Below are 22260 nucleotides of genomic sequence, written 5' to 3'. Positions count from 1 at the left end.
GGAGTACATTCAGATTGGAGGATTGTGACCAGTGGTGTCCCACAAGGAGCTGTTCTGGGACCTCTACTTTTCATGATTTTTATTAACGACCTGGATGTGGGGGTAGAAGGGTGGGTTGGCAAGTTTGCAGACAACACAAAGGTTGGTGGTGTTGTAGATAGTGTAGAGGATTGTCAAAGATTGCAGAGAGACATTGATAGGAGGCAGAAGTGGGCTGAGAAGTGGCAGATGGAGTTCAACCTGGAGAAATGTGAGGTGGTACACTTTGGAAGGACAAACTCCAAGGCAGAGTAAAAAGTAAATGGCAGGATACTTGGTGGTGTGGAGGAGCAGAGGGATCTGGGGGTACATGTCCACAGATCCCTGAAAGTTGCCACACAGGTAGATAGGGTAGTTAAGAAAGCTTATGGGGTGTTAGCTTTCATAATTCGAGGAATAGAGTTTAAGAGTCGCGAGGTAATGATGCAGCTCTATAAAACTCTGATTAGGCCACACTTGGAGTACTGTGTCCAGTTCTGGTCGCCTCACTATAGGAAGGATGTGGAAGCATTGGAAAGGGTACAGAGGAGATTTACCAGGATGCTGCCTGGTTTAGAAAGTATGCATTATTATCAGAGATTAAGGGAGTTAGGGCTTTACTCTTTGGAGAGAAGGAGGATGAGAGGAGACATGATAGAGGTGCACAAGATAATAAGAGGAATAGATAGAGTGGATAGCCAGCGCCTCTTCCCCAGGGCACCACTGCTCAATACAAGAGGACATGGCTTTAAGGTAAGGGGTGGGAAGTTCAAGGGGGATATTAGAGGAAGGTTTTTTACTCAGAGAGTGGTTGGTGCGTGGAATGCACTGCCTGAGTCAGTGGTGGAGGCAGATACACTAGTGAAGTTTAAGAGACTATTAGACAGGTATATGGAGGAATTTAAGGTGGGGGGGTTATATGGGAGGCAGGGTTTGAGGGTCGGCACAACATTGTGGGCCGAAGGGCCTGTAATGTGCTGTACTATTCTATGTTCTATAAATGTCTCTGCTACAGCCAATGCAATTTGTGCACTTGCCTCACACAAGGTCCGAGGGAAAACCTTGTCAGGCCCTGGGGATTTATCCACCCTCTGCAAACACCTCCTCCTCTGTAATCTGTACAGGGTCCATGACCTCACTACTGCTTTGCCTCACTTCTGTAGACTCTGTATCCATCTCCCGTGTAAATACTGATGCAAAAAATCCATTTGAGATCTCCCCGTCTCTTTTGGTTCCGCACATAGATTACCAGTCTGATCTTCCAAAGGACCAATTTTGACCCTTACAATCCTTTTGCTCTTAACATATCTGTGGAATCCCTTAGGATTCTCCTTCACCTTGTCTACTAGGGCAACCTCGTGCCTTCCTTTTGCCTTCCTGATTTCATTCTTAAGTGCTCCCTTATATTTCTTATATGCAAGTCCCTCATTTGCTCCTGCCTGTCTATATCTGCTATGCACCTGTTAACTTTTCTTAAACCAAGGCCTCAATATCTCTTGAAAAGCAAGGTCCCCTACACCTGCTATCTTTAACTTTTATTCTGATTACACACACAAGCTTTGCACTCTCAAAATTTCACTTTTGATAGCCTCCCTCTTACCAAGTACACCTTTGCCAGAAAACAACCTGTCCCACTCCACACTTGCCAGATCATTTCTGATACCGTCAAAATTGGTACTTCTCCAATTTCAAATCTCATCCCGCGGACCAGACCTATCTCTTTGCATATTTACTTTGAAACTAATGGCATTGTGATCACTAAATGCAAAGAGTTCTGTGACACAAACTTCTGTCACCTGCCCTGTCTCATTCCCTAACAGCAGATCCAGTATCACGCGCTCTCTCGTTGGGACTTCTATGTACTGATGAAGGAAACTTTCCTCAACACATTTGACAAACTCTATCCCATCTAGTCCTTTGACAGTGTGGAATTCCCAGTCAATATGTGGAAAGTTAAAATCACCGATTATAACAACCTCATGTTTCTGGTTGTTGTTTTGTTGTCGTTGTAGCTTGTGTTGTTCTGCCGAACGTCGTGTTCATGCTAAGTTGGCACTGGAATGTGTGGCAACACTTGCAGGCTGCCCCCAGCACTTCCTCAGCTTGTGTTAGCTGTTACATGTAAATGACATATTTTACTGTGTGTTTCCACGTACACGTGATAAATATTCTGAATCTGAACCTGCCTTCCAGTATAAGTCCGGTGTGGACGTTGCTAATTTCAGGGTTCCCAGAAGAAAGTAGGTGTCAGAAGTAGGTTTTTTTTTAAAATATACACACAGAGTGGTGGGTGCATGGAATTCCTCCAGCATTTTATGTGGGTGTTGCTCTGGATTCCCAGCATCTGCAGAATCTCATGTTTGAGGAGAGACTGGACAGGTTGGGACAGTTTCCCCCAGAGTAAAGGAGGCTGAGAGGTGCCCTTATAGATATATATAAAATAATGACGGCCGGTCAGCGAACATCTAGAGACTTTCTCCTGGAGCAGAAATGCCGGGTACGAGGGGATATAATTTGAATGTGATTGGAGGAAAGTATAGGGGAGATGTCAGAGGTAGGGTTCCCCCCCCCCACAGAGAGTGGTGGGTGTGTGGAACGCCTTGTCAGGGGTGGCGGTACATTCAGGACATTTAGTGTATCTGGCTGTTTAAGCTGTGGACACAGATTAGCACATCACAGGAACCAGTCACTCCTTCATGGACTGTCTACACTTCTCAGTAAATCGGTCCTCACATTGCCGCATGGATGGGCTACATGGGAGGGGAGGGTTGGATAGACCTTAGCGTAAGTTAAGTTGTCAGCACGACCTCGTAGGTTGAGGAGCCTGTAGTGTGCTGTAATGTCCTATCTGCTACTTATTTATTTAGACCATAAGATATAGGAGCAGAAGCAGGCCATTTGCCAATCAAGTCTGCTCCGCTATTCCATCAAGGCTGATACATTTCCCCTCTTGGCCCCAATCGGGAGGAGAAGATGGCGGCGTGCCGCGTGTGAGCAGCCCTCCGGTGAAAAATGGTATCATATCTGTTCAATAGGGGCCGTGGACAATTCTGATTTGATGGAGAATGGACGTGAAAGCACAGAGGAACATCTGGAGAAATTTCTGAAACGCCCGTTCGCTGCTGTCGTTACTGTGTGGTCGGGAATCTTTCAAAAGGTAGGCCTCAAAATCCCCAGCCTTGCCTGCTTTTGGCGACCGAGAAGGAGGTTGAATCATTCGGACAGAGATGGCGCTCATCACTCGGTGTCAGAGAGCTGATCACAGCTCAAAGTTTTCGGATGACTCAGAGTCGGATTGTGGTCGGCATGGCAGGGAGAATTTTTTCTTCTTTCTCCCATCTGCGTGAGATGTGGGACATTTGAGAAACTTTGAATTTTACTGTGCTCACGGACTTCTTCATCAAGTTATGGTATTGTTACACTGTTTGTAACTATATGTTATAATTATGTGGTTTTGTCAGTTTTTTCAGTCTTGGTTTGTTCTGTGTTTTGTGATATCACACCAGAGGAAATAATATATCATTTCTTAATGCATGCATTACTAAATGACAATAAAAGAGGACTGTGTGTCTTCATAATCATAATCTCCTGCCTTCTCCCCATATCTGTATCCCTTCATGCCCTGATCAATCAAAAATCTATCAACCTCTGCCTTAAAATGCATGGTCATGCACTTTGGTGGTAGAATAAAATGTACAGATTATTTTCTAAACTGGGAGAAGATCCAAATATCTGAGAGGCAAACAGGCTTGTGCAGAATAAAATGTACAGACTATTTTCTAAACTGGGAGAAAATCCAAATATCTGAGAGGCAAACAGGCTTGTGCAGAATAAAATGTACAGACTATTTTCTAAACTGGGAGAAAATCCAAATATCTGAAAGGCAAACAGACTTGTGCAGAACACCCTAAAAGTTAACTTGCAGGTAGAGTTGGTGGTGGAAGGCAAATGCAATGTTAGCATTCATTTCAAGAGGTCTAGAATACAAGAGCAAGGATGTGATGCTGAGGCTTTATAAGGCACTGGTGAGGCCTCACCTTGGGTACTGTGAACAGTTTTGGGCTCCTTATCTAAGAAAAGATGTGCTGGCAACGGAGAGGGTTCAGAGGAGGTTCACAGGGATGATTCTGGGAATGAAGGGGGTATAATACGAGGAAAGTTTGATGGCTCTGGGTCTGTACTCACTGGAATTTAGAAGAATGAAGGGGAATCTCACTGAAACCTTTCAAATGTTGCAAGGCCTTGATGTGGTAGATGTGGAAAAGATGTTTCCCATGGTGGGGGAGCTTAGACAAAAGGGCACAGACTCAGTATAGAGGGGCATCCATTTAAAACAAAGATGCTGAGAAATTTCTTTAGCCAGAGAGTAGTGAATTTGTGGGAATGTATTTCCACAGGCAGCTGGGGAGGCCAGGTCTGGAGGTATTTAAGGCAGAGCTTGATAGGTTCTAGACTGGACATGATACAAAGGTTACAGTGAGAAGGCCGGGGAGTGGGGCTGAGGAGGAGAAAAAAAAAGGATCAGCCATGATTGAATGGCAGAGCAGACTTGATGGGCCGAATGGCCTATTGCTGCTCCTATGTCTTACGGTCTATATATACATAAATATTTGGCCTCCACTACTACCTGTAGCAAAGAATTCCACAGATTCACCATTCCCTGGCTAAAGAAGTTCCTCCTCATCTATGTTCTGAGGCTGTGTCCTCTGGTCTTAGACTCTCCCACCATAGAAAACGTGCTCCCCACATCCACTCTATCAAAACCTTTCACCATTCAATAGGTTTCAATGAGGTTCACCGAGATGCAGCACAGAGCGTCATAGGAAGTCATTCCTGCCTGTGGCCATCAAACTTTACAACTCCTCCCTTGGACGGTCAGACACCCCTGAGCCAATAGGCTGGTCCTGGACTTATTTCCTGGCATAATTTACATATTACTATTTAACTATTTATGGTTCTATTACTATTTATTATTTGTGGTGCAACTGTAACGAAAACCAATTTCCCCCGGGATCAATAAAGTATGACTATGACCCGTTATTCTTCTGAATTCCAGTGAATACAGGCCCAGAGCCATCAAACACTCTTCATATGACAAACCATTCAATCCTGGAATCATTTTTGTTAACTTCCTTTGAACCCTCTCCAGTTTCAGCACATCCTTTTCAAGATAAGAGGCCCAAAACTGCTCTCAGTACTCCAAGTGAGGCCTCACCAGTGGTTTATAAAGTCTCAATGTTGTGTCCTTGCTTTTAAATTCCAGTCCTCTGGAAAAGAATGCTAACATCACATTTACCTTCCTCACCACAGACTCAACCTACAAATTAACCTTTAGTGAATCCTGCAGAAGGAATCCCAAATCCCCTTGCACGTCAGTTTTTTGTATTTTCTCTCCATTTAGAAAACAGTCAACCCTTTCATTACTTCTACCAGAGTGCATGACTATACACTTCCTAACCTGTGGTGTACACCATCTGGTCCAGGTGGCTTATCTACCTTCAGACTTCTCAGTTTCCCAAGAGCCTTCTCTCTAGTTATGGTAACTTCACACACTTCATGACCCCTAACACCTGGAATTTCCACCATACTGCTAGTGTCTTCCATGATGAAGATCGATGCAAAATACTTATTCAGTTCACCTGCTGTTTCCTTGTCCCCCATTACTACCTCTCCAGCATAGTTTTCAATGGTCCAATATCCACTCTCACCTCTCTTTTACACTTCATGTATCTGAAGAAACTTTTGGTATCCTTTTTAATATTATTAGCTAGCTTACTTTCGTATTCCATCTTTACCTTCTTAATGACTTTTTTTAGTTGCCTTCTGTTGGCTTTTAAAAGCTTCCCAATCCTCTAACTTACCACTAAGTTTTGCTCTAGTCTACTATATGCCCTCTCTTTGGCTTTTATGTTGGCTTTGCCTTCCCTGTTAGTCATGATTGTATCATCTTGCCTTTAGAATTCTTCTTCCTCTTTAATGTACTGACGTTGGAGAGGGTACAGAGAAGATTCACTAGAATGATTCCGGGAATGAGAGGGTTAACATATGAGGAACATTTGTCTGCTCTTGGACTGTATTCCTTGAGTTTAGAAGAATGAGGGGAGACCTCATAGAAACATTTCCAATGTTAAAAGGCATGGACAGAGTGGATGTGGCAAAGTTGTTTCCCATGATGGGGGAGTCTAGTACGAGAGGGCATGACTTAAGAATTGAAGGGCGCCCTTTCAGAACAGAAATGCGAAGAAATTTTTTTAGTCAGAGGGTGGTGAATCTATGGAATTTGTTGCCATGGGCAGCAGTAAAGGCCAAGTAATTGGGTGTATTTAAGGCAGAGATTGATAGGTATCTGAGTAGCCAGGGCATCAAAGGTGACAAGGCAGGGGAGTGGGACTAAATAGGAGAAAATGGATCAGCTCATGATAAAATGGCGGAGCAGACTCAATGGGCCGAATGGCCTACTTCTGCTCCTTTGTCTTATGGTCTTATGGTCTCTTTGGGATGTATATATCCTGTGCCTTCCGAATTGCTTCCAGAAATTCCAGCCATTGCTGCTCTGACATCACCCCTGCCAGTGTTCTTTTCCAATCAATCTGGCCACCTCCTCTCTCATGCCTCTACAATTCCCTTTACTCCACCGTAATACTGGTACATCTGACTTTAGCTTCTTCCTTCTCAAATTGCAGAGTGAATTCAATCATACTATGATCAATTTCCTCAAAGGGTTCTTTTAACTTGAGCTTAATTTTTAAAATAATATTTTAACTTAAGGAATTAATCAATTCCGATTCACCGCACAACACGCCGTTCAGAATAGCTGATCCCCGAATGGGTTCAACCACAAGCGGCTCTAAGAAGCAATCTCATAGGCTTTCTAGAAACGCCCCCTCTCGGAGTCCAGCACCAACCTAATTTTCCCCAATCTACTTGCACATTGAAACCCATTATGACTACTGTAATATTGCCCTTTTGGCACGCATTTTCTATCTCCCGTTGTAATCTGCAGACCACATCCTTACTGCTGTTTGCAAGTCTGTACACAACTCCCATCAGGGTATTTTTACCTTTGCTGTTCCTTAGCTCTATTCACAATGATTCAACACTTTCTGACCCGTTGTCACCTCTTTCTAATGATTTAATTTCACCTGTTACCAACAGAGCCACACCACCCTCTCTGCCTACCTGCCTGTCCTTTCAACACATTGTGCATCCTTGGACATTAAACTCCCACCTATAATCTTCTTTCTGCCATGAATCAGTGACGCCTACAACATACTTGCCAATCTGTAACTGTGCTACAAGTTCATGGACCTTATCCTGTACACTGCGTGCGTTCAAATATAACGCCTTCAGTCCTGTACTCACCCTTCTCGATCTTGTCCGCCTTTGACATTGCAACTCATCCTGTTCAGTGCAATGTTGCCCCATCATCAGCCTTTCCTTGCTAGGAGTCTCACTACACATTGCCTCTGTTTGTAAACCAGCCACCTCATCTTCAGCACTATCACTCCAGTTCCCATCCCCCTGCCAAATTAGTTTAAACACACCCAAAAAAACTCTAGCCAACCTGCCCACAAGGATATTGGATATTCTGGTGCTTAGAATACTTATCTGAAGACACAGCGTGGAACAGCCTCTTCCAGCCCCAAGAACCACACCAGCCAGCAACACACCGATTTAACCCGAGCCTAATCACAGAACAATTACAATGACCAATTAACCTACTAACTGGTTTGTCTTTGGGACTGTGGGAGGAAACCGGAGCACCTGGAGGAAACCCACGCAGTCACAGGGAGAACATTCAAACTCCTTACAGAGGAGGAGGGAAGGGTTAGATTGATTTTAGTGCAGGTTAAAAGGCTGGCACAGTATCGTACGCCAAAGGTTCTGATCTATGCTTACTGTTCAGCATTCTATGTATTAAGACACTCCCTCCCTCACTCTCTCCATCTGTTCCAGCCCCTGGAACTAGCTGATCTCAATGTCAAATTCCAGCAGCAACCAGCAAGTCCCCTTCCTCACGAGTATACCGGGCAATCTAAATAAACTCACACAGCTGTTGTACGTGAGGGAGAACCGGGAAGAGTTCATTCATCCCAGCGGATAGTGTGTGGGGACGTCATTGCCCATATCGGAACTAAACCCTCCTGTCTTGATTTTTGATCCCTTCAGTAGCTTGCCCTATATACTGTTTCAGATCAAATCATCGCAGTGCATTGAGCAGAAATAAATAAAACTATAACAATGCAGAATAAAGTGTAAAAGCTACCAGAAACATGCAGTGCAGGTAAACAACAAGGTGCAAGATCACAACGAGATAGGTTGTAAGGTCAAGAGACCATCTGATCCTACAAGAGGTCTATTCAAGCCTCTGATAACAGTGGGGTAGAGGCTGTCCTTGGGCCTGGTGGGACGTGCTTTCAGGCTTTTGTATCTTCCGTCCGATGGGAGAGGGGAGAAGAGAGAATGTCTGGGGTGGGTGGGGTTTTTGATTATCCTGGCTGCTTTACTGAGACAGTGAGAAGTGTAGACAGAGTCCGTGGAGGGGAGGTTGGTTTCTGTGACGTGCTGATCTGCGTCCACAGCTCTCTGCAGTTTCTTGTTGTCATGGGCAGAGTAGTTGCCCTGATGCATCCAGACATGGTGCATTGATAAAAATTGGTTAAAGTTGACAGGGTCATGCCAAATTTCCCTAGCCTCCTGAGGAAGCAGAGACATTGGTGAGATTTCTCGGCTGTGACATTGACGTGGTTGGACCAGGTCAGGCTGTCAGTGGTGTTTACACTGAGGATCATGAAACTCTCAGCCCTCTCAACCTGTATACTGTTGATGTGGACACAAGCATGTGGGTCACCCCCACCACCTTCCAAAGTCAATAACCAGCCCTTTTGTTTCACTGACACTTACAGAAATACCGTTGCCATGACACCACGTCACTAAGCTCTATCTCCTTATCTCCTTAGTGTCCTCCAACTCATTGTTATTTGGGAATCAGCCTTTCGTAGATTTGAGACCCAGAGCCACTCACAATGCTTAACCCCCTTATCAAACAAGAATTTATCAACCTCTGTGTTAAATACACCCAATGGCTTGTTCAATAGCCATATGCGGCAACAAATTCCACAAATTCACCACCCTCTGGCTAAAGAAATTCCTCCTCATCTCTGTCCTAAAGGGACGTTTTTCTATCCCGAGGCTGCATCTCTCCTACTAATGCAGATTCTGGCCACACAGAGCCTACAGGGAGTGGGGTAGGGGTCTGGAGATACAAAGCTGTGGAGCACCAGCGTTTAGAATTATCATGGCAGAGGCGTTGTTGCCTATCCTTGCTGATTGTGGTCTGTTGGTCAGGAAGTCAGGATCCAGTCTCGGAAAGACCTGCTATCTGCCAGGGTCTGGAGTTTGACGATGAGATTGTTTGTAACCAAATGGATACCGGAATGCTTGGAAAGAGTGGACAATGCCATCTCTCCATTAGTAGGAGAGACGTAGACCAGAGGGTACAGCCTCAGAATAGAAAAACGTTCCTTTAGAACAGAGATGAGGAGGAATTTCTTTAGCCAGAGGGTGGTAAAGCTGTGGAATTTGTTGCCACATATGGCTATTGAACAAGCCATTGGGTGTATTTAACACAGAGATTGCCAAATTCTTGTTTGATAAGGGGTTAAGTGTTGTGAGGCCGTGGGGATTTATCCAACCTCAGCAAAAGGACATGCTGGCAGGTCCAGAGGAGGTTCATGAGAATGATCCCAGTAATGAAAGGGTTAATTTACGAGGAGCATTTGATGACTCTGGGCCTGTACTCTCTGGATTTTAGAGGATGGGGGGGGGGGGGTCCTCATTGAATCCTACCAAGTATTAAAAGGCCCAGATAGAGTGGATGTGGAGAGGATGTCTCCTGTAGTGCAGAGCGTTGTGGGCGTGCTATCCTGGTACCGGAATTGTGGCAACACTTGCAGGCTGCCCCCCAGCACTTCCTTAGGTAGTGCTGGCTGTCAACATAAATGACTCATTTCACTGTAAGCTTCCATTTCTACGTGATACTTAAATGAACCTGAATCTGAACCCATCTTCCAGTGAAAGTCCAGGGCAGATGTTGTTACTCTCAGTGTTCCCAGAAGAAAGTACAGGGGGAGAGATGTCAGAGGTAGGTGTGTTACAGAGTGGTGGGTGTGCGGACCGCATGGCCAGGGGTGGTGGTGGAGGCAGATACATGTGACATTTCAGGGCCTCCTATGTAGACGCGTGGATGATAGAAAAATGGAGGGCTACATAGGAGGAAAGGGTTCGATTGGTATTAGTGTAGGTTAAAGGGTCAGCACAACATCGTGGGCCGAAGGGCTTGTACTGTGCTGCTCTATGCTCTATGCGCTATGAATTATCACACCGTTTGGAACAAGAGCAAACTTTCCACGAAAGGACTTCCACCTGTCTCCTTCCGTGACTCTGCCTGAGAAATCTATATCGCCTTTAATCCACCGTGGGGCCCCTTTTCACTTCCTGGATCATCCCTCCCCTTCCCCACCCTCCCCACCCCTCCCCCCACCTCCCCTGGAAGCGGCTCTCCACAGCTGCTCCCTCCCTGCCACAGTGCATTAGGCTATAAATAACACCGGCTCGTGGGCTCCTGCTGAAAGCTTCATTCTCTTATATGGTCGCATGAAGCGAGGTGGTTAGTTACATCCCTGGCAACGCTGACAGCAGGGACTCGTCCACGCTGGCTGAATCTACTGTCAGCCTCGCAGAGAACTATTCAGCTCAGAAACAAGCCCCTCGGCCCCTACCCGTCCATGCCAACGCTTTCCTTTACTTACCCCACATCAAATGCCAACATTCAACCTCCCTCTCCATATGCACTCAGTGGCCACTTTATCAGGAACCGCCACCCCCCCCCATGTGTAATAAAGTGGACATGAGGCAGAATAAAGGTGTGGCATGGACTAGATGGGCTGAAAGGCCTGTTTCTGTGTTGTATTGCTCCAGGGCAGGCGTTCTCAACCTGGGGTCCATGGCATAAAAAAACCCCGCTCTAAGGGAACAGTTGTAACCACAGCGAGGGCAGGAGTCGCATGCTAACACAAGACAAGGTAGGCGGTTGAAATGAAGGTCCTTTTGTCTGCCCACGGTGTCTTCTGGAAGCTTCAAATTCCACAGAGTACATTCCTGAGCTCAACAAATCATAGAGCACTACAGCACACTGTGGCCTATCTGGTCCGTGCACACCTATTATTTTGCCTAGATCTATTGACCTGCACAGCGACCAGAGCCCTCCATATCCCTCCCATTCATATACCTATCCAAACTTCTCTTAAACATTGAAATCAACCCCGCATCCACCACTTCCGCTGGCAGCTCGTTCCACACTCTGAGTGAAGACGTTCCCCCTCAGCTTCCCCTTAGATGTTTCACCTTTCACCCTTAACCCGTGACCTCTAGTTCGAGTCTCACCCAAACCTCCGTGCAAAAAGCTCGCTTGCATTTGATGGTGAACGCTGGTTCTTCACTTGCGAAGATCAGGAGGGATCGCCATCACTGCAGGACATTTTTCCCGCCTGCGCTGCGTAGGTTTAGACCGAGGATCGGTGCGTGCGTGCGAACCGATTTCCACTCCTTAGGCCGGGGGACGTTCCACAACAGCACAGCGAGCTGCGACAATTGCGGTGACCGCACGGCTGTGGGTTGAGTATCGGAGTTTTCCTTCTCCTAGACAGACTGCCTGGCAAGTCTAACCAGTCCCATCTACCAGGGCGTGGAATCAGAGCTGCCCTTCTCTCAGGCTGGCTGCCGACCAAGGCTGATGAGCTCAGGCAGGCTGGCTGCCCAGTTAGCCCGCTGGACATTCAGTCACACCATGACACAGCAAATCCGGTAAGAACAGGGACACCACGTGAAGGCACTGCCGTGGGCACAGTAGCGTAGGAGAGGCCAAATGCGAGTGATTTCCTGCACGGCAAGCCAAACAGTGGTCGTATGGTGATCACTACACCTGGAAAGGGAGATGATTCACCTTCTTTAAGTGAGCAGGACGTCCAGCCCAGAACTCACCTGTCCCTTGCTGGCATTTACCCTGTCTATACCCCTCATAATTTTATATACCTCTATCAAATCTCTCCTCATTCTCCTACACGCCAGAGAATAAAATCCTAACCTATTCAACCTTTCCCTATAACTCAGGCCCTCAAGTCCCAGCAACATCCTTCGAAGTATTCAGTTCCACAACTGACAAACTGGTGGGACATAAGTGTCAGAGAGATCCCTCTGCACCTGCCCATTCGGCCCCAAGCAGTCCTCCCAGGTGAGGCAACACTTCACCTCGGAATCTGTGTTGGAGTCGCCTACGGTGTCCAGTGCTCCCGACGCTGCCTCCCCTACGCCAGTGAAACCCAACGTAAACTGGAGGACTGATTTCCTCAGCACCTCCACTCCATCTGCTGAAAGCGGAATTTCCTGGTGGCCAACCACTTTAATTCCCATCCCCATTCTCATGCCGACGTGCCGGTCCATGGCCTCCTCTCTCGCCGTGCCGGGACCACCCTGGGGGTGGGGGAGCAACACCGGGTATCGGGCGCCATGGTCGCATGGCGGTTAGCGCGACGTCGTTCCAGCTCGGGGTGTCGGAGTTCAATCCCACCGTCTTCTGCAAGGAGTCTGCATGTCCTTCCCGCGGAACGCCTGGATGATCCGGTTTCCTCCCACAATCCAAAGACATTCCAGTTAGAAGGTTAATCAGTCATTGTAAGTTGTCCCATGGTTAGGCGAGGGATAAAGCAGGGGTTACTGGGCAGCACAGCTCAAAGGGTCATAACGGCTTTCTCTGCCCTTTTCTCACTGTTACCATCAGGTAGGAGGTACAGAAGCCCGAAGGCACACACTCAATGATTCAGGAACAGCTTCTTCCCCTCTGCCATCCGATTCCTAAATGGACATTGAATCTTTGGATACTACCTCACTTTTATTTAAATATATAATATTTCTGTTTATTGCACAAATTTAATCTATTCAATATACATATACTGTATAAAGTACAGGGAATAAGATTTATTTATTATCATATCCGTTAAATAGGGGCCGTGCACAATCCTGATTTGATGGAGACAGACGTGAGAAGCACGCAGGAACATCTGGAGTAACATCTGAAATGCCCGCTTCGCTGCAGCTGCTACTGCGCGATCCAGAATCTCTGGAAACGAAGGCCCCAGATCCTCGGCCTTGCCTATTGCCGGGGCTGGGGTCGAAGCACTCGGCAGAGATGGTGCTCGGTGTTGGAGAGCTGGCCGGAGGCTCGGAGTTTTCGGATGGACTTGGAGTCGGACTGTGGTCGGATGCTTCCGGGATGCTGCACCGGCAAGTTTGCAGCGCTGGAGGTTTACCGCCTGCGTGAGATGATGGGACTTTCGAGAGACTTTGAGACTTTACCGTGCCCATGGTCTGTTCTTTATCAAATCACGGTATTGCTTTGCACTGTTGTAACTATATGTTATAATTACATGGTTTTGTTAAGTTTTTCAGTCTTGGTTTGTCATGTGTTTCTGTGATATCATTCTGGAAAAACATTGTATCATTTCTTAATGCATGCATTACTAAATGACAATAAAAGAGGACTGCGTGTCCTCATAATCTAATCTAATTATTTTCTGCTAGATTATGTATTGCATTGAACTGCTGCTACTAAATTAACAAATTTCATGTCACATGCTGGTGATAATAAGCCTGATTCAGATTCTGTACTGCAACTCCAAATGAAATAGATAAATATTCCGCCTAGGTAGTCTCCAACCTGATGGCATGAACATCAGTGTCTCCAACTTCAGGTAATTTTCATCCTTTCCTCCTGCCCTCTTCTTCAATTCCCCACTCTAGTCCCTTACCTCTTCTCCTCACCTGCCTATCACCTCCCTCTGGTTCCCCTCCTCCTTCCTCTATCTCCCATGGTCCACTCTCCTCTCCTACCAGATTCCTTCTTCTTCAGCCCTTTACCTTTCCCACCTATCACCTCCCAGATTCTTACTTCACCCACTGTCCCTAACCCACCCACCTTCCTCCTCACCTATCACCTGCCAGTTTGTCCTCCTTCCCCTCCCCATCTCCTTATTCCGGCTTCTTCCCCCTTCCTTTCCAGTCCTGATGAAGGATCTCGGCCCAAAACGTTGATGGTGTCTTCCTCTCTATAGATGCTGCCCGACCTGCAGAGTTCCTTCAGCGTTTGGTGTGCATTTCTCTTTTGTAAAGTGCCCCCTCAACCCCGGCTCCTGTTGCTCGATAGATGATATTTTTTTCCAAAGAGTGGGCACGATTCGAACGTAGAGAAAACTTGGTTAAAGTTCCCACAAAGTGGGCAGTCGGTCAAGCCCAACCTGAACACATAATCCATACAGTCCCTTTGGCCCTCTGGGTCTATGCTATCCCATTTTAATCTCACATTCCCATCAACTCCCCCCCCCCGCCACATTCTACCCCCTTGCCCACACATTGGGGGCAATTTACAATTAACCCACCTACTCTGCAGTTTATGGGAGAAAACACCAAGTATACGACCCAGCCTGCAGGCTGCTTTGTCCAGAAACTCCCTTCTGGAAAGCAGTAGGGCGGGATTAAAACAAAAACTTCACGCCATCTTAAAAGTTTCTTTCCCCAGGTAGTTAATCTGTTCAACCATTCCAGCTAGCTACCCCCCAACCCCCTCTATCTATTACTTCAGCTACTGTACTGTAAACATTTTAATCCACTTTTTATAATGCTGTTTACATTGCAAATACATGCTGGTATTTATATATTATTGCACATTTTATTCTATATCCATACTATAATATCTAACATTATTTTGATATAATCCACTGTTATTGTTGACTGCTGTTGTTTTCTGTTTGATGTCACCCTCTGCCCAAATTCCTAACACATGTAAATGTACATTCAGTGAATAACGTTGATCCTTGATACCAGAGTACTCGGTGGACACCCAGGTGGTCAAAGAGAGAATGTGCAAACTGCATGCATACAGATAGTGCCGGAGGCCGGGATCGAACCGGGGTCTCTGGATCTGTGAGACAATGCCTCGGCCAGCAGGGCTGCTGTACCCCTCAATACGCTGGTCATTAGGTTAACTTGCGGAGACAGGAGATTTGTTGGGATTTAGACCACAAGACACAGGAACACAATTAGGCCATTCAGCCCCTCTGGTATGCTTCACTATTTGACCACGGCTGATGTATTTTCCCCTCTCCTGCCTTCTCTCCACAAACTATGACACCCTTACCAAACAAGAACCTATCAACTTCTACTTTAAATACCCCCAATATCTTGGCCTCCACACCTGTTTGTGGTGAGGAATCCCACAGATTCACCACCCTCTGGCTAAAGAAATTCCTCCTCATCTCCATTCTAAATGGACGCCCGTCTATTCTGAAGCTGTGTCCTCTGGTCCTAGACTCTCCCACTATAGGAAACTTCCTCTCCACATCCTCTCTATCTACACTTTTCAATACTCGATAGATTTCAATGAGATCCTATCTCATTCTTCTAAACTCCAGTGAGTACATGCCCAGAGCCATCAAATGCTCCTCATATGTTAACCCTTCCATTCCCAGAATCGGTTTTGTAATCCACCTCCAGACCCTCTCCAATGACAGCACATCTTTTCTTAGACAAGGGCACTAAAACTGCTCACAACAGTCTGACTAATGCCCTATAAAGCCTCAGCATTACTGTACTTCCCTAATTTTATATTCCAGTCCTCTCAAAGTGAATACTAACATTGCATTTGCCTTCCTCACCACTGACTCAACCTGCCAGTTAACCTATAGGGAATCCAACACGAGGACTCGAAAGCCCCTTTGCACCTCTGACTCTTGAATTTAGTCCCCATTTAGAAAATAGTCTACGCCTTTATTCCTTCTACTAAAGTGCACGACCGTGGACCCCACTGCACCATATTCCATCTGCCACTTCCCACCCACTCTCCCAATCTCGGGTTTCCCCACCACCCCACCGTCTCTTGTGTCTCCCCCCACTTGCCCGGCTTGTTCGGCTCACCTTCACCACAGCGGACATGTCTTCGAGTTACCGCAATCCGACGCTGAGGAGAATGAATCTGGAGAGACAAAAAGAGAGGGACGGTAATAATTCATGACTTGGACGTCGTTCCGTTTCTGACGCACTTGTCCACACTCGGTTGCCCGGATCATCAATAATGAGTCTCATATTAGAACAGGATCTGTAAACAGAATCAGATGAAGCAGCAGATGCTGTTTATTTACCCAAACATCCTGCCGCAAAGCCAGTTTGAAACATTAATTTAATCAGCTCCTTAAAGTCAAGATTCTAGACTGTTCAACGTCACTTCCAGTACAGGAGAATGAAATAATTGTTACTCCAGATCCAATTCAGCATAAACAAATAACAGTAAGATAAATAACACAATAATTAGAAAAGCACACAATATAAATGCGCAAGAGAGCTTCGATATACAGATTGATTGTATGTCCATAAAGTGACACTGGGCACAGGAGTGTCTGTACAGAAGGTGACTGACAGGAAATGATAAAGTCGTGGTGGTTGGGGGTGTGGAGGGGTGGGTTCATGGGTGGAGGTGTTGATCAGCCTTACTGCTTGGGGAAGGTAATGGTTTTTGATTCTGGTGGTCGAGGTGTGGATGGTACGTAGCCTCCTCCCTGATGGGAGTGGGACAAACAGTCCACGAGCAGGGAGGCTGGGATCCTTCATGATGTTACTGACCTTGTTCTGGCACCTTTCTGTACAGATGTCCTCGATGGTGGGTGGGCTGGAGCGGGTGGTGCGTTGGGCAGTTTTGAGTTGAATGTACCGTACCACAGCAGACGTTATGCTAGGACCTGCCTCTCAGACCACTGCAACCTGCACCATCTTCAGTTTGAGGCACTTTATGATAATGCATGCAGATCGCTGCAGCAGTGGCGGGGGGTCACGTAGTCGTCTCTGCTGCATGATTGCTTCAGGGACCCACACACCCTCCTCTGCAGCACCACCACCAGAGACTCTGCAGATGCTGCAAATGCTCAGTGGCATGCAGACACACAGCCAGCAGGGTGAACTGCCAGCCTTCAGCGCCTGCTGCACCTCCACATCGGAGGACGTTGGGCTCACACTTCGCAAGATCCGCTCGGGGCCGGGCTGTGGTTCGGAGGGGGGGGGTCTCCTCTCCAACCCTGCCAACGTCCCACACTGGAGACATGAGGCAGAGCCAGTGCCTGCCATTGGATGGGGAGGGGCAGAGCCAGTGTGTGCCATTGGGTGGGGAGGGGCAGAGCCAGTGCCTGCCATTGGGTGGGGAGGGGCAGAGCCAGTGTGTGCCATTGGGTGGGGAGGGGCAGAGCCAGTGCCTGCCATTGGGTGGGGAGGGGCAGAGCCAGTGTGTGCCATTGGGTGGGGAGGGGCAGTGCCAGTGTGTGCCATTGGGTGGGGAGGGGCAGAGCCAGTGCCTGCCATTGGGTGGGGAGGGGCAGTGCCAGTGTGTGCCATTGGATGGGGAGATATCACTCAGCCCGTCTGCCTGCTCCCTCTGGGCGTCACAAGAGAATCCAACTTCACAGAAGAACACAATTCTCCCTGGGTCAGTCGCTCCCCCTCGACCAGCATAACTAAACAATTCTCAGCTCATGATGTCTCTCTGACATTTCAAGGTAGTTTCAGACCCATTGGAATTGGTTTAATATCCTCACACGTCCATACAGATCAGATTGTTACTGTTCTAGCTCACTGCACTGTGTAACAAAGCACAATAAAGTGTAACAGACACACACACACACACACACACACACACACACACACACACACACACAGCAGGTCCAGCAACCTCGGGAATTAACAGTCAATGTTTTGGGCCAAGACCCTTCATCAGGACTGGAAAGGGAGGGGGCAGAAGCCAGAGTAAGAATGTGGGGAGGAGGGGGAGGACAAGGACAAGCTGGAAGGTGATAGGGTGGAGCCAGGTGGGTGGGGGGGGGAAGATGTAAGAAGCTGGGAGGTGATAGGCTGGAGCCAGGTGGGTGGGGGGGGCGGAAGATGTAACAAGCTGGGAGGTGATAGGTGGAAAAGGCAAAGGGCTGGAGAAGAAGTAATCTGACAGGACAGGAGAGTGGAAGCAGAATAAAGTGTAAAAACTACAAAATAGCGCAGAACAACACACACACAATGCTGGAGGAACTCAGCAGGTCAGGCAGCATCAGTGGAGAGGAACAATCAATGTTTCCCGAGACCCTTCCTCAGGACTGTGATGTGCATCTGAAAGTAACGTCATCTGGAAGTGTAGTGTAGGCAAACAATGGTGATGATGTCACTTTTACAAACAGAACTTCAAAAATTCAAAGTCTCTCTTCCTCCACCATCCCTCCCAGTTAGGCACCTCCTGTCCTAACTAATTGGCCACTGAGTGTATGTTCATGGCCTCCTGCTACGGTACACCATCCACTTCAAGGTTCAACGCGAGATACTCTTCACCGTGGTAATGCGTGGATATTGGAGTTACCGTTGCCTTCCTGTCAGCCTGAGTCTGGCCGTTCTCCTCTGACCTCTCTCATTAACAAGATATTTTCACCCACAGAACTGCCGCTCGCTGGGTGCTTTTTTGTTTTTTCTTGCACCATTCTCTGTAAATTCTAGAGGCTATTAATCCCAGGAGATCAGTAGTCTCTGAGATACTCAAACCACCCTCTCTGGCACCAACAATGATTCTACAGTCAAAGTCACTGAGATCACATTTTTCCCCATTCTGATGTTTGGTCTGAACAACAGCTGAACCTCTTGACCATGTCTGCGTGCTCTTATGCATTGAGTTGCTGCCACATGATTGGCTGATTAGATAACTGCATTAACAAGCAAGTGTACAGGTGTACCTAATAAAGTAGCCACTAATTGCACTTTGAGATAGGAAAAAGTAAACAGAATGCAGAATACAGAAAACAAAATGCTTGTGATAATAGTTACGCAAACCAGCCTCCCCTCCATGGACTCTGTCTACACTTCTCACTGTCTCAGTAAAGCAGCCAGCAGAATCAAAGACTCCACCCACCCCAGACATTCTCTCTTCCCCCCTCTCCCATCGGGCAGAAGATACAAAAACCTGAAAGCAATTACCACCAGGCTCAAGGACAGCTTCTACCCCACTGTCATCAGACTATTGAAAGATTCTCTTGTAGGATAGGGAACAGGCTCTTGTCCTCACAATCTACCTCGCTGTGACCTTGCACCTTATTGTCTGCCTGCTCTGCACTTTCTCTGTAACTGTGGCACTCTTTTCTGCATTCTGTTATTGTTTTCCCTTGTTCTACCTCAATGCACTGTGTAATGATCTGATCTGCATGAACAGTCTGCAAGACAAACTTCTCACTGTATCTCAGTACATGAGACAATGGCAAACCAATTCCAATAAACGAATTCCCATAGATGAATGAATTTAAAATTAGATCCCAAAAATGTATGTGCTTAGATGTGTTTGGATATCCCCTCTCCCTCTCTCTCTCTCTCAAACACACACACACACACAACCCGTGGTGAACTGTGTGAGGTAACTATTACAGAGGGATGAACTAAGTATTCTCTCAAAAACGTGCAAAGCATCCATCCAACTAAATTGACACCACACCTTCCCTAGAAGACACAGCATGCACAAAAATGCACCAGCAATTTTAAAATTCACACCTTGCTCTGCACAAGACAGTTATTTTGGTACATCTGCTCAGTGGGAATGTACAGACTCAGTCAGAGAGATAATTACTTTGAAAACTGCATAATTCAGACCAGTCATAATTCACAGCTGTAATGACTCTGCACTGAAATTATAACCCTGCCACAGAACAAAAAACAGAAGCAAGCAGGGTTTGAGGGGAAGAGCATTGTATCTGATAGAACCTCAGGAACATTTGGTGTTTAGCCAAGTCTCCTCTGCCTCTCTGAAATCCAGTCATTTTTACAGCGTGGTTCTGTAATATACACAGGGTTCTCTCATGGGCGTTTGAGGCTGCTGTTCAGGGGAACCCAAATATTCCTGTCTATCTGCTTCATTCAAGCTCAGTCTATTGTCATTCAACCGTACACATGTATACAGCCAACCGAAAGAATTTTCCTACAGACCAGGGTGCACACCACTCACACACATAACACAAAGTAATATTACCATAAATAAATTAACAAATAACAAGGTACATTTACAACACAAGTCAGAAAGTAAATAGTATAACATTTCACGCATTTGTGAGCTGGGTGGTGGGAGGGAGTTCAGTAGTCTCACAGTCTGGGAGAAGAAGCTGCTTCCCATCCTAACAGTGCTTGTCCTGATGCTACGGTACCTCCTGCCCAATGGTAGGGGGTCAAAGAGATTGTGGGACAGATGGGGGAATCATTGACAATGCTAAGAACTCAGCATGCACAGCTAGCTGGATAAATATCTCAACATTTACAAGTGTGTTTCTCTTGGGGAGGAAAACTGGTAAGACTGCCAGTTATGTCAAGGCACAGGTTGCATGCAATCAAATGCTTATTTTTTTGAAAGAAATAAGTGGAAAATATATCAAACTTTTGAAAGAGTTTCACTGAGTGGTGAAAGAACTGAAAATGTTAGAATCAGGTTTAATATGACTGGAATATGTTGTTATATTTGTTGCTTTGTGACAGCGGTACAATACAATACAGAATAACCTATTAATTTAAAAAAGTATAATTATAGTGCAAAAAGGGAGAAGAATTGAGAGGTAGGGCTCATTGTTCATTGAGAAATCTAACGATGGAGGGGAAAGAAGCTGTCTGCTAAATCGTTGAGTGTGTGTCTTCAGGCTCCTGTACCTCCTCCCTGATGGTAACAATGAGAAGAGGTCTGTGGTTAGGTCTACTAAATTGTGTTTTTTTTCCAAAATTTCTTCTGCTCTGCACGAGGCTGCATTTTGCAGGGAAGAGGGAACGACAGGCTGGGCTGGGTGTGGAGGATGATTTATCGGCCAGCTGTTGAAGCCTGTTGGAAAGGCCACTGCAGTGGTCACACCTCAACACTGCAGAACCAGAACTCAGCCCCTGGGAGAGGACGACACAGAATATATGGTGTAAAATCAAATTTTGCTAATTCCCAAATTAGATTTTTCCAAAGAAACACAATTTGAAAAAGTCATAGGCACTTACCTTAAAATGGTCAAAATGTATCAGTGTTAAGCAAAGTGACACAAAATCTACATATCTTGTTATAGATATGGATACAATACATACTCACATTGTCTTCTGAAAAAAAGTAACATTTCCCAAGGCAACATTTGAGATTTTCTACAATCTCCATTCACTCTGAAATTCTTTAACCCAAAAACAGTTCCATTAAATTCTTCAAATAACAGATTTAGATTTTAAAACTATTTAGCAGACATAACATTTACATATAATTATTTCAGCAGAGTGAAGCTTTTTCAATAGGTGGATACAATTGCTACTTATTTCCTTCAAAGATAACCACCTGATCTGCAAACTTTGAAGCAATTTGACATTTCAGAATATTTTAAAGTAACAATGTTTAATTTTTTAAATGTATCTATTGCACCATTTTAAACAACTTCGGGTTGAAAGCTGGGCAAAGTGACATTTAGAAACAAGACTCGTGCACCTTTTTTTAAAGAACTATTAAACGATAACTATTTTATGCGGCAAAACAACAAATTTCACGACATTTGCCACTAATGTACCTGATTCGGATTCTACAATTTAACAGTCCTACAGAAAAATATAAGAACAGATATCCAGGTAAGTTGAGAAAACGGAATGCACTTGATAATCTGTTTAAGTAACAATCTCTGAAAACAGGTTGACACAAGCGGACGGTGTATTTGCGGTGTGGTGGTCCCGGCCGCGGACACTCACCGGAACCCCGAGCTGCGCTCAGTGCGTCTCCGCCCGTCGCTCTGCTGCAGCCGCCGGCCGGCCGGTTCTCTCCTCCCCCGACGGCGGGGCGCAGCCAGCCTCCCCTGACGTGGCGCTGGCGCAGAATCCAATCCCTGCGGCTGTCTCTGAGGCGAGACCCCGGGCTCCACGCACAGTCACTTGCACCCTGTGGCCACTGGGGCGTGAACTTGGGAAGGTCACGGTGAAAAGTACATTCAAAATTGTAAGGCAGTTTAATGCCATTTCCAGTACACAAATGTAAAGGAGAACGAAATAATTGTTATTCCGAATCTGATGCAGCACCAAAAAAATCATAAAAAATAACCGACACAATCATAATAAACAATAACTATAAATCCA

General features: G+C 46.2%; 1 protein-coding gene across 2 annotated transcripts in view; it reads right to left on the bottom strand.

Annotated features, from left to right (window-relative positions):
* anxa6 (annexin A6) overlaps nucleotides 1-22050 on the bottom strand; it is a 100609-nt gene extending 78559 nt beyond the window's left edge. Inside the window, exons 1-2 of one of the 2 annotated variants that reach the window (XM_063053032.1) lie at nucleotides 21880-22050; nucleotides 16045-16102 (exon numbers count right to left, since the gene is read on the bottom strand). In XM_063053032.1, the coding sequence (XP_062909102.1) occupies nucleotides 16045-16062 (18 nt within the window). In that variant the 5' untranslated portion in view covers nucleotides 16063-16102; nucleotides 21880-22050. The remainder of the gene's footprint in view (nucleotides 1-16044; nucleotides 16103-21879) is intronic. The other variant, XM_063053031.1, reaches the window with a different exon arrangement.
* Between the last annotated feature and the right edge of the window lie 210 nt (nucleotides 22051-22260).

The sequence above is a fragment of the Mobula hypostoma genome, chromosome 7 (assembly GCF_963921235.1).
Source record: "Mobula hypostoma chromosome 7, sMobHyp1.1, whole genome shotgun sequence".
In the NCBI taxonomy this organism is placed as follows: Eukaryota; Metazoa; Chordata; class Chondrichthyes; order Myliobatiformes; family Myliobatidae; genus Mobula; species Mobula hypostoma.
Note: the sequence above shows the minus strand (reverse complement) of the source record. Positions and strands in the feature narration are given on the sequence as shown.